The 14,017-nt window shown below is 41.9% G+C and overlaps 1 protein-coding gene across 1 annotated transcript in view; it reads right to left on the bottom strand.

The window, feature by feature from the left end:
* Raver2 (ribonucleoprotein, PTB binding 2) overlaps positions 1 to 14,017 on the bottom strand; it is an 81,682-nt gene that overhangs the window by 32,320 nt on the left and 35,345 nt on the right. Inside the window, exon 4 of the mRNA XM_034503256.2 lies at positions 12,664 to 12,855. Coding sequence (XP_034359147.1) covers positions 12,664 to 12,855 — 192 coding nt within the window. The remainder of the gene's footprint in view (positions 1 to 12,663; positions 12,856 to 14,017) is intronic.

Consider the following 14,017-nt stretch of genomic DNA (forward strand, 5'->3'; position numbering starts at 1 on the left):
GGGCCGGAGCTCTCCCTGTCTGTCTTCCCTAAATCCTAACAAACCCAGGCTTCCCCTCTAGTCTTCCCATCATCCCTTTCTCTATCAAATTCTTATGGTCGATGTATGTATGTGATTGTATGGAGGCTTTTGAGCAGCACACCACTCTACCACTGAGATATACATCGACTCTTTCACTAACCTATAAACACTGGCATACAAGGAAGCTGACTGCACCCTCCCCCCAAAAAATATGTATTCAAAGGAAACAGTAACTTGACATCTGGGGACTAGAGCCACTCAAACAGGCAGGACAGTTTGTGACAAAGAAAGCAGAGGTAGTAGACAGGAAACTAAGACTGCCTACCAAACATGACAGATGTCCCAAAAAAAGATAAGTAGCCTTAAAAGGGATGGAGGATTTTTTTTTTAAACTAGTAACATGAACAGGGACACTCGGTTATAAAGGCCCAGTGGGAAGCACTAGGCCTGAAAAACGAACATAAGGAGAAAGTCAGCCTTTGCTTACTATAAATAGTGCTGCTGCAAATGTGCCACACGGACTAGATCCTGAACCCTCAAAAGCAAGCCCATAAGTCCGCATGGGTGTCCCTGTTCTGTAGATAAAGGCTTCAGAAACTCACAGAGCATGCCGCTGAACCTGTATTCTGTGCTTTTATCAGGAGTGTTAAATGGTGAAACAAACATAATTCAAAAGAAATTAGTGATCTAAAGGAGCAGGTTAAAAAAAAAAGAAAAGATGCAAACAAAATTTAATAAGAGCAAAATTAGTAAGGGCAAGGTAACGGGGGCCAGGGGCCAAGACTTGTTCAACGGGGGCCCCTGCAGGAGAAAAGGTGAGGGGCATCTTTGGAAAATAGCTGAGACGTGCACCTCACTAAAGAGGGCCTAAGGGCACAAAGTCAATAATCAGCCACTGGGGTCTTAAGTATGAGGCTAAAGAACACACACACACACACACACACACAGAGAGAGAGAGAGAGAGAGAGAGAGAGAGAGAGAGAGAGAGAGAGAGAGAGAGAGAGAAAGAGAGAGAGGGAGAGAGAGAGAAAGAGAGAGAGAGAGAGAGAGAGAATCATAAAATGTATAAACACCAAAGCAAAATTTGAAAAAAAAAGTTAGAAAACAATGCTATGACAAGCTTCCAGTGAGAACACATCTCCCAAAGGACGAGTAGCCAACTGTGAAGAGTTTCTCCCTAGAAACACTAGACTAGGGAGACAACAACCCAATCCTAACCAAGTGCTAAGGGAAAAACTTCCCAAGTTAGAGCTATAATATTCGGGGTCGGGGTCGGGGGAGCTAGTGCTCAAGTATGAGAACGATGAACAGTGTCCCCAACTGCCCATGCTCTGAAAAGCTTTTACCACATGAATGGCTTCACTCAAATCTCCCTGGGAAGAAATGCTGCAGTCAGAAACGAGGCAAATACAGGACAGTGTTGTGTGACATATGGGAGTGAAAGCATCCTGTCATAACGTTGTAATAGCTGGGCCCATGAAACAGATAACATTCAGGAGAATTCTAAAGTAAGGAACTGGGAATAACTGTCATGTAATGGAGTGAGGAGGAGGAGGAGACAGAATGAATGGCGGGGGATGAGCTAAGTGATGCTGAGAAAGGAAAGGGCATTGATGAGTTAGGAACAATTACCAATAGGAAAGCGAGAAAACGCAGCCTGGGAGGATGGCTGACCCAGTAAAAGCACTGCCACAAACCCCCGAAGACCTGAGTTTAAACGGGAGATCCTACATCAAAAGCCAAATGCAGAGGCCTGTATGGACCTGTAAGGCAAACGCAGCATAGAGGGGAGGTAGAGACAGGGGAATCAGCCGGAATGTTCAGGCCACCTAGCCTAGGACACACAGCACAGTAAAGGAGGCTTGGCCTCAAAGCAAGGTGGAAGGAGAAATGACTTTGGAAAACGTTGACCTATGACCTCTACTGCATAGTGTGGCCTAAGTATATACTTTCCTCTCTAACTAAATCAGAACATACATTAAAGGATGTTTCAAATGCACCCATAAAGAGACATAAACTTCCATATATGATTTTTTAAATGTTAGCCATCAGACACACACATAAAAAAAAAAAAAACCACACACACACACACACACAGAGAGAGAGAGAAAGTCTGAGACGAAGGTATAGCAAATATAAAAACAAAGAAAGCTGAAGAAGCCAGGGTAATATCAGAAAGGGATGTGCTGATAACACCAGAAAGACACATGTACTGATAATACAACCAGTGTATTACCAACAGACGCCTATCAAGAACGCACTGTTAAATCTGGAGCAACAACTATAGAATATGTAGAAATGGAAAAACTGACCATTATAAAGAAAAGCTTCTGGGACACTAACAGATGACAATGACAAAGAAATAAGAGGAAAGGTGGAGAGGTAGTGAATTCCTACACACGTGTGCGCACAAGACTTTATAACACTCAAGCAAGCACAGTGCATGAGCCATTTCCAGGCATGAATGGCACACTCAAAGAGGAACTGGCCACATAACAAGACACAAAGCATACAGCATTACTTCATCTCCAGATCAACAGCACAGATTAAGTTTTCCAATCATGAACAATTAGAAATTACCAACAGGAAAATAACTTTTGAAAATCTATGGCCATATGACAATGCAAGAATGTCAAGAGGAGAAGGCAGCTGAAGAGTGCAGAGAACCAGGAAAGGGCAAAAAAGGAAGAAAGATAGCCACATTCAGTACAGCATTAGCCGTGGCTTCCAGCAGTGGAGGGGAAGCAGAAACCTCACTCAACAGGTAAGACAGGAGGTCCAAGTGAAAAGAGAAGAACAGCAGTGGTACCCACAGGACAGGCCATGACGATGCTATCAAAGCTTTAAATTCCAGCTGCCTGTCATGCCAAAACAGTGACTTTGCAATGAGACTGTTCAGGAGCAGAGAGAAGTTTCCCAAGTGTCACCTTGAGAACTAATCTACTACTTAAAACTGAGCAACCCTGGGGGCCTGGGAAGAGTGTAAATAAGGGAGCCTGAACCCCTCCTGCACAGTTCCCCAATGGGGAACAACCCTGAAAGACAGCTGTGGAGAGACAGGAAAGCATGGAATAAGCTATTTCATGGCCTGAACATACAGAACAAACCATCAACCAATACTGCAACTGGAACCTTTTAAAAACTGACAAATAAGGACAATCCAAGATAAGCACAAACTAAGGCAATGTGGTAGACCAGAAGCTGACCATGTGAAAAAGAAATGTCAAGATAGGAAAAAGACAGAGTCCACTCCAAAGAGAAAAACAGTTTGAGAATGTCAAGAACCGGGGATGGCATCCAGCTAGCCCTGAGGAAGAGCGTCTCATTCATGAGAGCTCAGGAAAGGATACATTTCATGAGAGAAGATGGACAGAGTTAGGAAGGAATGTCTCATGGCCAACACAAGTAAACTAAGCAAACCATAATACTCGCAGGGAGAGAGAAAAGAACAATAACCCAACCAACACAATTATGTCCTCAACAATAACCTGGAGTGTGAGTAAATGGCCTCAACTCTTCTTAAAGACATGCAGATTAGCTGACTGACCAAGATTCAACTAGCTGTTGTCACCAAGAAACACACCTCCCTGGCACAGACACCGACAAACTAGGAGTCAAATGCTGAAGCAAAAGAATTGGAAAATAAGCCAGCAGTTATTGGGCTGTCTGATAAATACACTGGAAGCTAAATAAAAACAGATAAAGAAGGCCATTATGTACTAATAAAAGCAATAATTCATGAAGATAATTACAAATACCCATGCATCATACACTGGGGCTCCCAATTTCATTAAAGGTCAGATAGGGCCTAATATAATAACGGTGTTATTTCAGTACCCCACTCTTTAGATAGGTCATTCAAACTGAAAAGTCAACGAAGAAATCTCAGAGTTAAACTACACCACAGACCAAATGGACTTAACAAATCTACAGAACAGCCAAAGCTGCAATCTTCTCTAAAACCGATCACAATTCCGGGCCATAAAGCCATTGTCAACAAATAATAACCTCTTGTATCTTATAGTAAAATAAAGCTAGGGGTCGATAGTAAAAGACACCACAGATGCTACACCAACACCTGGAGCCTGGACATCTTGAACGAGCCCGGTCAGTGACAAAAATCAGGAGGGAAAATTTAAGTTTCTAAAAACAATAATAAAATAAAAACATAGCTTTTGGGATACAGCTAGAAAAATGTATAGTTAAAAGTCTTTACATTGAAAAGTAACAGGTCAGATTAGACAGGATTTTTGTGTCTCAATCAGATGATAGTATTGTGTGCCTCAATGTCTTAGAAAAAAATGGAACAAGGCAAACCCCATAGCAGTAGATCACAAGAATATGATCAGGCCAGAAATTAATGAGTGAATTTCATTAATTAGGAGCTAAAGGAATGTAGATACTGAAGAGTAGGTTCTTTGGAAAAGTATGATTAGCAAATACTAACCCAAACTAATGAGAGGGAAATGGCCTGAATTAGTACACCCAGAGGTACAAATTTCAATAGGAAAATCAGTAAGATATGACCAATAGAGAAAGAAAACAAAACAGCAACGCTGAAGTGGTAATATAAAGTCTCCTAACAAAGAAAAACCTCCCCCTAGATTTGACTGCTGGAGTCCACCAAGCCAGCTGACATGAGTGCTCCCAAATGTCCCATTAAACAGAGTGAGCAAGACCACTACCTAACTCTCCTACAGTCAGCATCAACCTGATACCAAAACCAAGGAAGGGAAAAACAACAAAAAAATCTCCGACTCATTTCCCAAAAGAAAATGACTATAAAAACTCTCAATAAAACAACCCGCAATCCAAATTCAAGAACACATTAAGAATATCATACACCATGATAGAGTTAGCTTCACTCCAGGGATGGAAGGATGGTTCAACAAATGCAAATCCAGAAATATAATGTAGCATGCATAAATATGCCTTAGATCAGAAATCACATCACGATTCAATTGATACAGGAAAGGCCTCAGTCACAGGTCTGCATCCCAGTGATAAAAGCCCTGAAGAAACTAGGGAATCAGGAGGAATGTGCTATGACATAATATGAGAAACCCACAGCCGCTATAACTAACAGTGGAAAACCATCCAAAAGCGTTTCCTTTGAAACCAGGAGACCAGGGTGTCCACTCACTCTTAAGCAGAGTGCCCAGTTTTAGCTAAAGCAACAAGAAATGAAAGTGATTCGAATACGAAAGGGAGGAGCTGAGGTATTCCTATTTGCATGTGTGGTTTCTATTCTTTGGGAGCCTCCAAATACTTACCAGAAAGCTATATGTGATAAGTGCCCTTAGCAGGATACACAACATACATAAGCCTGTAATCTTAATGAATCAGCAATAAGCTTGTCAAGAAAGAAATCAGGAAATAACTGTTATTTAAAATACCTTTAAAAACACCCAGGAATAAACCTCAAGTTGAAACTGTAAGTCAACAGAGAAAGAAACTGAAGACACAAGGAGATACAGAGACCTTCCATGCTCGTGGACTGGCGGAATTCATTGTGTGAAAGTAAGCATGTTACCAGAAGCAACTTACACATTCAGGGCTATCCCCATCAAAATCCCGACGGCATTCTTCACAGAATTAGAGGGAAAAAATTGCTATAAAATTCATACAGACGTAGAAAAAATGCTAAATGACAAAATGACCGGAAGCAGAAGCCGAGGGGCTGGAGGCATCACAATGGCTCATCTCAGTAACCAAAGATACTCAGCACTGGCATCAAACAGGCCACAAACCAAGAGAACAAAGTAGACAATCCAGAGACCGACCCAGGGAGTTACAGCCCCTTATCTCTGAGGAAGCTGTTAAAAACATACACTGCAAAAAATACAGTTCCTTAAAAATGGTGTTGGGGGGAAAATGGGTATCCACATACAAAAAAAAAAAAAAAAAAAAAAAAAAATGAAGCTAGATCATTATCTCTCAGCAAGCACAAAAATCAACTCAAAATGGCTGTGAAGCCTTAATGTAAGATCTGAAACTCAGACACTGTTAGTGGGAGAGAGAGAAGATACAATATAGACATAGGAAAGAAAGTTCTAGAAAAAATTAACAGAGCTCCCAGAATGAACGCGTGAGACTGCATCTAGTTCAAAAGCTCCTGCAAGATTAAGGAAATAACCAGGAGCATGATGGGATGTCACAGACGGGCAAATGTTTCTAACAACACATTAGACAAGTGATATCTACAATCTATAAAGAACTACAAAAATCACACACACACACACACACACACACACTCACACACACACAAAACACTCAATGGGCCAGCTGATTTGAATATACAGTTATCAAAGGAAAAAATACAAATGGCGGACAAATTTTTTCTAAGTGTTCAACATCCTTGGTCATTGTATGTAAACTGAAATTGATGTGAGTCTTTTGTCATTGCTGGTGAAGACATAGGAGAAGAGAACCTTTCCTTATTCATCCGCTGGGGTGGGAAGAACTGAGGAAGCCGCACTGGACATCTGTACATATAAATGTTCCTTAAAACACTAGAAATGGAAGTAGCCCAGGTGGACACTCGTGGGTGTCCACCTGAAGAGCTCTAAGTCACCATTGGGATACCTGCGCGGCCATCCACACTGGCTTTTCTAATCACAAGTGCTAAGACACAGACCTAGATATGCAACACATGATGGATAGATAAAGAAAGTGTGGTAGTACATATACGCCATGGAATTTTAGTAAGTTATGAAGAAAATGAAATTATGACATTTTCAGGAAAATGGATGGAACTGGAGATGATTATACTAAACAAAATAAGCTAGATTCAGACAAATAGCACACGTTTTCTTACATGCAGAGCCGAGATTTAAAATATGTAGCCAGAGATACTTAAACATGTAAATGACATAAAAATCAATAGGGTACTATGAGAGAGAGGAAGGGCTAAAGCGTAAGGAAGGAACTGAAAGAATAATGGACTATTTATACACACATGGACACACACACAGACACAGGCACCACACACGCAGAAGAGTGACTGTTTGAGGAAGGAAGCAGAGCCCGTCAGAAAAGAAGAGGGAGGGCTCACAAGGGAAAATAAGAACAAAGTATAATGGTATACACATATGACAATGTCACAAATAAATTCTTCTGTGCTAACCAAACACTCACATAGAGGGCTGGAGATATCGTTTAGTGGTTGAGAGAACTGGCTGCTATCCCAGAGGATGGGGGTTTGATTCCCACCCAGATGGTAACTCACAGGTGCCTGAAACTCCAGTTCCAGGGGATCTGACTCCCTCTTCTGGCCTCCTTGGAGACCAGGCAATGTATGTATGGGGCACATACATACAAGAGAACAAAACTTTCATATTCATAAAGTAAATAATGTTTTAATTTTAAAAATTCATACCTCAAGATTTATGACATATGAATATAATATTTGTTAGAAGGAACCCTATAATGTATTTTATTATTTTTTATGTTTTTAAAGACAGTCTTATTCTATAGCTCTGGCTTGTTTGGAGCTCACTATGTAGCCAAGGTGGCCTTGTATTCCTGACAATTCTCCTGTTTTAGCCTTCCCGATGCTGGCCTATAAATGTACTTAACATAAAATAAGATTTAAAAAGGGAGTTTGTGTGTGTGTGTGGGGGGGGGGGGGTTTGAAGAGATGGCTCAGCAGTTAAGAGCACTGACTGCTCTTACAGAGGTTGAGTTCAATTCCCAGCAACCACATGGTGGCTCACAACCATCTGTAATAGGATCTGATGCCCTCTTCTGGTGTGTCTGAAGACAGCAGCAGTGTACTCATATAAATAAATAAATAAATCTTTATAAAAAGAAAAAGACTAGGGACTTGGGATGTAACTCAGTGGCAGAGTACCTATCTATCAAATATAAGAACCTGAGGTCAAGTCCCAGCACTGAACAAACCCGGAAAATAAGAATTAAGCATTGATATCAAGAAAGATGGAAAAAAAAATTAACCTCACCACTGCCACCATCAACAAAAAGGGGACAAGCAGAAATGAGAAAAATGGATGAAGATAAAGGCAGAAATGAACAAAAGAGGAAAATTTAGAAACTGAGTAAAACAAAAGCTGGTATTTTCAAAGGACAAAAATAGAAAACGCTCTAAGGCTGCCAAAGACAAAAGAGAGAACACAAACCACACAGAATGAAACCAAGGAACATGTGCAACATCTTAAAGTACTAAGACGTTATAGTCTGAATATATCAAATGTTGAAAATGTAAACAGAAGAGACGATCTTTCCAAGTAGCACAGAAAACAAAGACAGAAACAAAAATCGCCAGACAGAGCTCAGAGGTCATCAGCGAGTGCCCTGGAGAGCCCCAGGGAGTGGACCACCTGGCTTCACAGAGGCATATTCAGCTTCTCAGCAGCCTTACATTATAGAGGTTGATTTTCAACTAGAGAGAAGAAGAGAGAGAAGATGCTGAAGCCATCTAATGATAGTGAGGTTAGGGGTGTCTTAATTCCAAAATTAAGTAGTGATCATGTTTTCAAAATTAAGTGCCTGCCTCTTCTGAGCACATCTCCAAAGCTATGTCCTATAAAAATATTAAATCAAATTGAACGGTGCCTGGGCTGGGGGTAGGGGGTGACCAATGAGGGTTTAGCAAAAATGTGGAGTGAACAGAGAAGGTGGATCATGGGAGGCACACTGAAGGGGGGGAGGGGGGAGAAGGGGACAAAGAATTCTGCATGTTGGAGTGTTTGGAATACTTCAAATATGGAGAATGTAGATTTAAACGCACATGACTGAATGAGATGAAGGCAGAGCGGACGGTGTGGGGACACATGGAGGGGACATGGATGTGTTTGGAAGATGAGCAAGGTACAATGACATCCATGTGTGAAAATGTCATAGCGAAACCAATTATTTTTTAACACTAAAAGTCTTTTAACTCAAAGGATGCCTTCCATGAAACAAATCGATCCTTGTGATTTACCACCTGTGCAGTAATTTTTCTGTCAGCTTGATACAATCTGGAATCTTCTGAGAAGAGGAGCCTCAATTAAGAAAACACCTTCATCTTGTAAGCCTGTGGGCAAATCTGTAGGGCATTTTCTTCATTAGTGATTTATGGGGGAGGGTCCAGCCCACTGTGGGCAGTAACCACCTCTGGACTAGTGATCCTGTGTGGATAAGAAAACAGGCTGAGCAAGCCATAGCGAGCAAACCAGCACGCAGCAATATGCATGGCCTCTACCTCAATGCCTGCTTCCAGGACACCAAAGCCTCCCTTTCTTCTTCAAGTTCTCTTTTGGTTATGGAGTTTATCACAGCAACAGAATGCAAAATAAGACAACTATCAGTCAACTAGAGGGTAAATCACACGTTTATCTGAATTGTTGCAGAAATACTTTGCCTGCTTGATTTTTTTTCAAATTTCAAATTTCAGAAACTTGATAAAAAGATACATACCAAGAGCCCATAAAAAGCACTATTCACAACAACTTAAAGTTAAAAAAAAAATCCAAAGCTTTCTCACTGTTCTTGCTAGCTGCTTATGAAGGTCTCATACATCACTCTGGGACACACATTCATTATGCACTTAAAAGACAAGAAGGGAGAGTGATGCAATCCAGCCTAAGGGGAAAGGGATCACATGTGTGTTCCCGTGGATGAGAAGAAAAAGGCGAATGGCATGGGGACTGTGGAAGGAGTCACCCTGATCACACAGGTGAAAAGGGACAGCTGAACTTGGGGTGTTGATGAGAAATGCCAGTGATGAATAGCTGGGTCTGTGGTTCAGTTTCTTTTATACCATATCTAGTTATTACACAACTGAGAAGGGAACATTAAGAGAAAAGCAATTTTCTTTAGAAATGCTAAAACTGAGCTATTGATTTAACATGAATGTAGAATGCTGTCTCAAATTCTTTCCAGTCACTGGAGATACAAATTTACTGATCCACCAACATAGGCATGTAATTTACCATTAGTAAGTAGTAACTGGGGCTGTTGGAGTCCGTGAGAAAAAGAGAACTGAATTCAGAACCCACTGATGCAACCTCCAAGGACACAATCAACTTGGGGCAAGAAGAGACAGGAATCCTGTGGCAGGATTCACGATTGAAGAGATTTTAAATATTGCAGAGATCTCACAATCCAACACTGGAGAGTACTTAACAGATCTGCAGAGTAAGAAATCCCTGTTGGGGCTGGGAAGATGGCCTGGGCAGTAAAGTGCCTGACATGTAAGCAGGAGGACCAGAAAAGACTGGGAACAATGGCATACGCCTGTAATCCCAATGCTGAGGAGGAGGAAGCCAGCGCCATCCACAGGGGCTTGCTGGCCAGGCAGTCTAGCTCAGTAGGTTCATCGAGAGATCATGTCTCAAAACAAAACAAAACAAAACGGTGGAGAGTAACTGAGGATTGACGAAGACATCTAATGTTGACCTTTGAGTTCCATGTGCATGCACACCCATGCACACATATGAACACATATACACACAGAAATCCTTCCATGAGAGCAACTTACTTGAAGGAGGTAGACACTATCTGCATGAGAGAGAGAGCAAATGGAAGATGAGGAACTGGTGCTGACGGCCCTGTTAAAGTGACAGTAGCTATAAAGCAGCTATCTAAGGTTCTCATTTAAGAAAAACACAAGATACTTATGGGAAGTGGCTAGTTAAACAGGCAAAACCAGGGAGAAAACAGAGGGTCGGGAGCCCCCAGGTGGGGACACTGTCAGGAGCCCAACACGGCCAAGAGGCAGGACTCTTCCTATGAACAGGGAAGGGACATTCTTTACATGTCTGAGCAAGTACACCCTCGGCATGAAGTGCTTGTGCAGGCTGAAAAGGAAGGAAGGAAGCAGTGAGGGGAAGAACGATGGATGCCTGACTCTAATACCTGATCTTCACAGACACCACCATGATCATCTCACAGAGAGGCAGGAGCAGGCAGAAGGCCAGGTTTTGGATGGCTGTAGGAGAAAGCAGGAAACAACGATGACAGACAAGCTAAGACCTGTGGGGGTCAGTGAAGCCATATGCTACTCATTTGCAGAGGCACCAAGCCACCCAGCTGTTTCACATCTAAGAAGACACAGTGCCCTGACTTTAGCAGTCAGGGACTAGACTGGTTGAGAATTGTAAACTCAGCAAAACTGTAAACTCGGCAATTCCAACTGGGCAACACTACAAGGTGAGCAGAGGAAACGAAACTGATGATGGCGAAGAAATGACTGAAGTAGTAAGTGACCTTTGAGAGTAAGAAGCCAAAGATGCTAACTCTGGAAACAGAGAAAAAGGACCCAGGGTCAGAGGTGAACTCAGAGTAAGGAGGGGTGGGGAAGGCAACAGCTGCCCCCCCATGCCCAGCCCACCTTCTCTGCTTTCCTGTTCATCTCCAAACTACTTAGGGCTGACTTTTCCATGGCTTGACTGTCACCTGTAGCTCTCTCATTTATATACCTTGTGAGTTCCCCATGCCAAATTCAATCTAAGTCCTCTGACTAAGTCATAACCTTACTTTAGCATCGACCTACCAATCTGGCCATACCTCTCTACACACATGGTTCAACTTGACCGCTTACCTTTCTCCAAACATTTAACCCAGCTCAGCCAACAGTGACTACTCAGACTGCCTCCTTAGGGTCACCAGATTTAATGAAAGAACACAGGATGTTCAGTGAAACTCCGAGTTCAGATAAACGATGAATAATTTTAATAGAATTATGTCTCATGAAAAATCTGGATTTCCTTGGCAACCCTATCCTCCACCCCCATCAACACATGTCAGTACCTCACTCATCCCTTAATGTCACACTCAAATGTCATCTTCAGCATGACGTTTGTTTTGATCCTCTCAAAAGAGTATCCATCCCTTCCCTTCATTGAACCATCAACTATGTACTGTGCTGAGGTGAAAACTGTAAAGACATTGTCCATATGCAAGGGACCCTCCAGCTAGAGGAAGTCACAGGAAAGAGACTGCCATCATGTGAGCAGAAAGAGGCAGACATCTTCCTCATCTCAGAAGCTGGAAACTACTCTGTGGGAATCTGTGTTATGACAACTTCTAAGGAAAACCAGCATGACACTTGGAAACTTAAAGCTCACAGTGACTAAAATGTTTGCTGAAATTCTTTCAAAAATTACTGTGGACAGTGGCTGGGGAGATAAAGAACTTATGGTGTAAAGACCAAAGCTTGGGTCGCAGAACCCATATTAAAAGCTAGGCAGACGTGATTGCCAACTGTAATCCCAGCACTTGGGAAGCAGACAGGGAGCCCCAGACCAGGCTGCTTGCTGGAATGGGTGAGCTCTGGTGGGTGAGCTCTGGATTCCGTGAGAGCCTTGCCTTCATAAATAAAGTAGAGAATGATCAAGAAAACCCTGACACAGCCTCAGGTTTCCACACATAAACACATACATTACTTGCACATATGCACACAAATTACTCAAGATGACTACATACATTTTCATGAATTTACTCTCGCTCTCTCAACTTCTGGTTTGGTTTGACTTATCCCGCTTGGCCAGCTTTTTTTAAAAATACACTTATTATTTAAAATAACATGTACGTCTTCAGCGTATGGAAACTACAACAGCCCAGGGAATGACTACCAACTGTAGCTAGACTTGGAAGGCTAAGGTCGTCTCCAGGTTGTCTAAGCAGCAGGCCACTCACCGAGCGCTGAGCCGCTATGAGGACTGCCAGAGTGCTCCGCCCTGGTGCTCCTGGGGCGCAGAAGGACAGTTGAACTTGGCTCCCCTTGATGGTGATGCCATCTGCCACCTGCTGAACCTCTTCAGCATGCTCTGCAGTGCTATATTCAACCACTGCAAAGCCACCACCGTGACTTCCTTCATCCTGTGCAAGCTGACACCACACAGCACATTAAAAAGGAGATCCTGAAATTGATTTATGATCATGTGTTTACAAGTAATCATTTCCAAATTCAACAGCTAGGCCCTCAGCCTGTACTGGTGACAATATTAAATTTGTTCTTGAAGGCAAGGATTTCAATCCAATTTTTTCACTTTCTAATTTAACAGTCAACAGTCTCCTGCTTATTATGAAATATATATACACAATTAGCAAATAATAGGAAAGATAGTTAAGTAATTATATTAAAGCTCTCCTCAAAACATGGATAATGAAACACTGATTATATATCAATGAAAAAAAATGGTGTCATCAAATGAAGACAGGTGGGAGGAGGCACAGACAACTTCTGTTTCAACATATTAAGCAAATCTCAGGAATCTGGTCAAACTAAAAAATAAATCTCATTTATGAAACTCACACCTAGGTTTGATACTCCATCACTGGCAGCACACAGCCTTCCCCTTCGTGTACAGGCTAACAAGCTACCACACATGGACCTGGGTCTACTTCTGTCACCCACCTGCAGGAGTGTACAGGACGACAGTAAAGTCCTGGCTCTGCAGACATGCATGAAGAGCAGAGGGAAGAAGGAATACACCACTACCATACAGGTGGGAGATTCAAACACATCTGAAGGATCTTAATAGGCTTATACCCTCCACGGTGACAGGTGACAAAAGCAAGCTTGCATCTTTGAGAAGTCACAAATACACAACCCTATGATGTGGGTTTTATAGCTTGTGTTAATATTACAAGTAAATACTTTTGAGTCCTTCACAATATTTTTGTTTCTCTATTTTAAAAGCTTAACTTTTGATGGGGGGTGGTGGTGGTGCATGCCTTTAATCCCAGCACTCGGGAGGTAGAGGCAGATATACCTCTGGGAGTTCCAGGACATCCAGGGCTACACAGAGAAACCATATCTCAAAAAACAAAAACAAACAAACAGCGGAACTTTTACTTCATTGGTATACTTACGCTAAGTTTCCATTTTTCTCCCCTTCAAGATTTTTACTTCTTTAAACTCTTAAATCATATTTTTTTCCAAAAAGCTTTTTCCAAATGTGTAGGGCAAAGGAAAAATACCTACCTCTTCCAAGTGTTCCTCTAAGAACTCAATTCCTTCTATAATTGAAACCAGACCTTCAGATCA

This window comes from Arvicanthis niloticus, chromosome 5 (genome assembly GCF_011762505.2).
Source record: "Arvicanthis niloticus isolate mArvNil1 chromosome 5, mArvNil1.pat.X, whole genome shotgun sequence".
In the NCBI taxonomy this organism is placed as follows: domain Eukaryota; kingdom Metazoa; phylum Chordata; class Mammalia; order Rodentia; family Muridae; genus Arvicanthis; species Arvicanthis niloticus.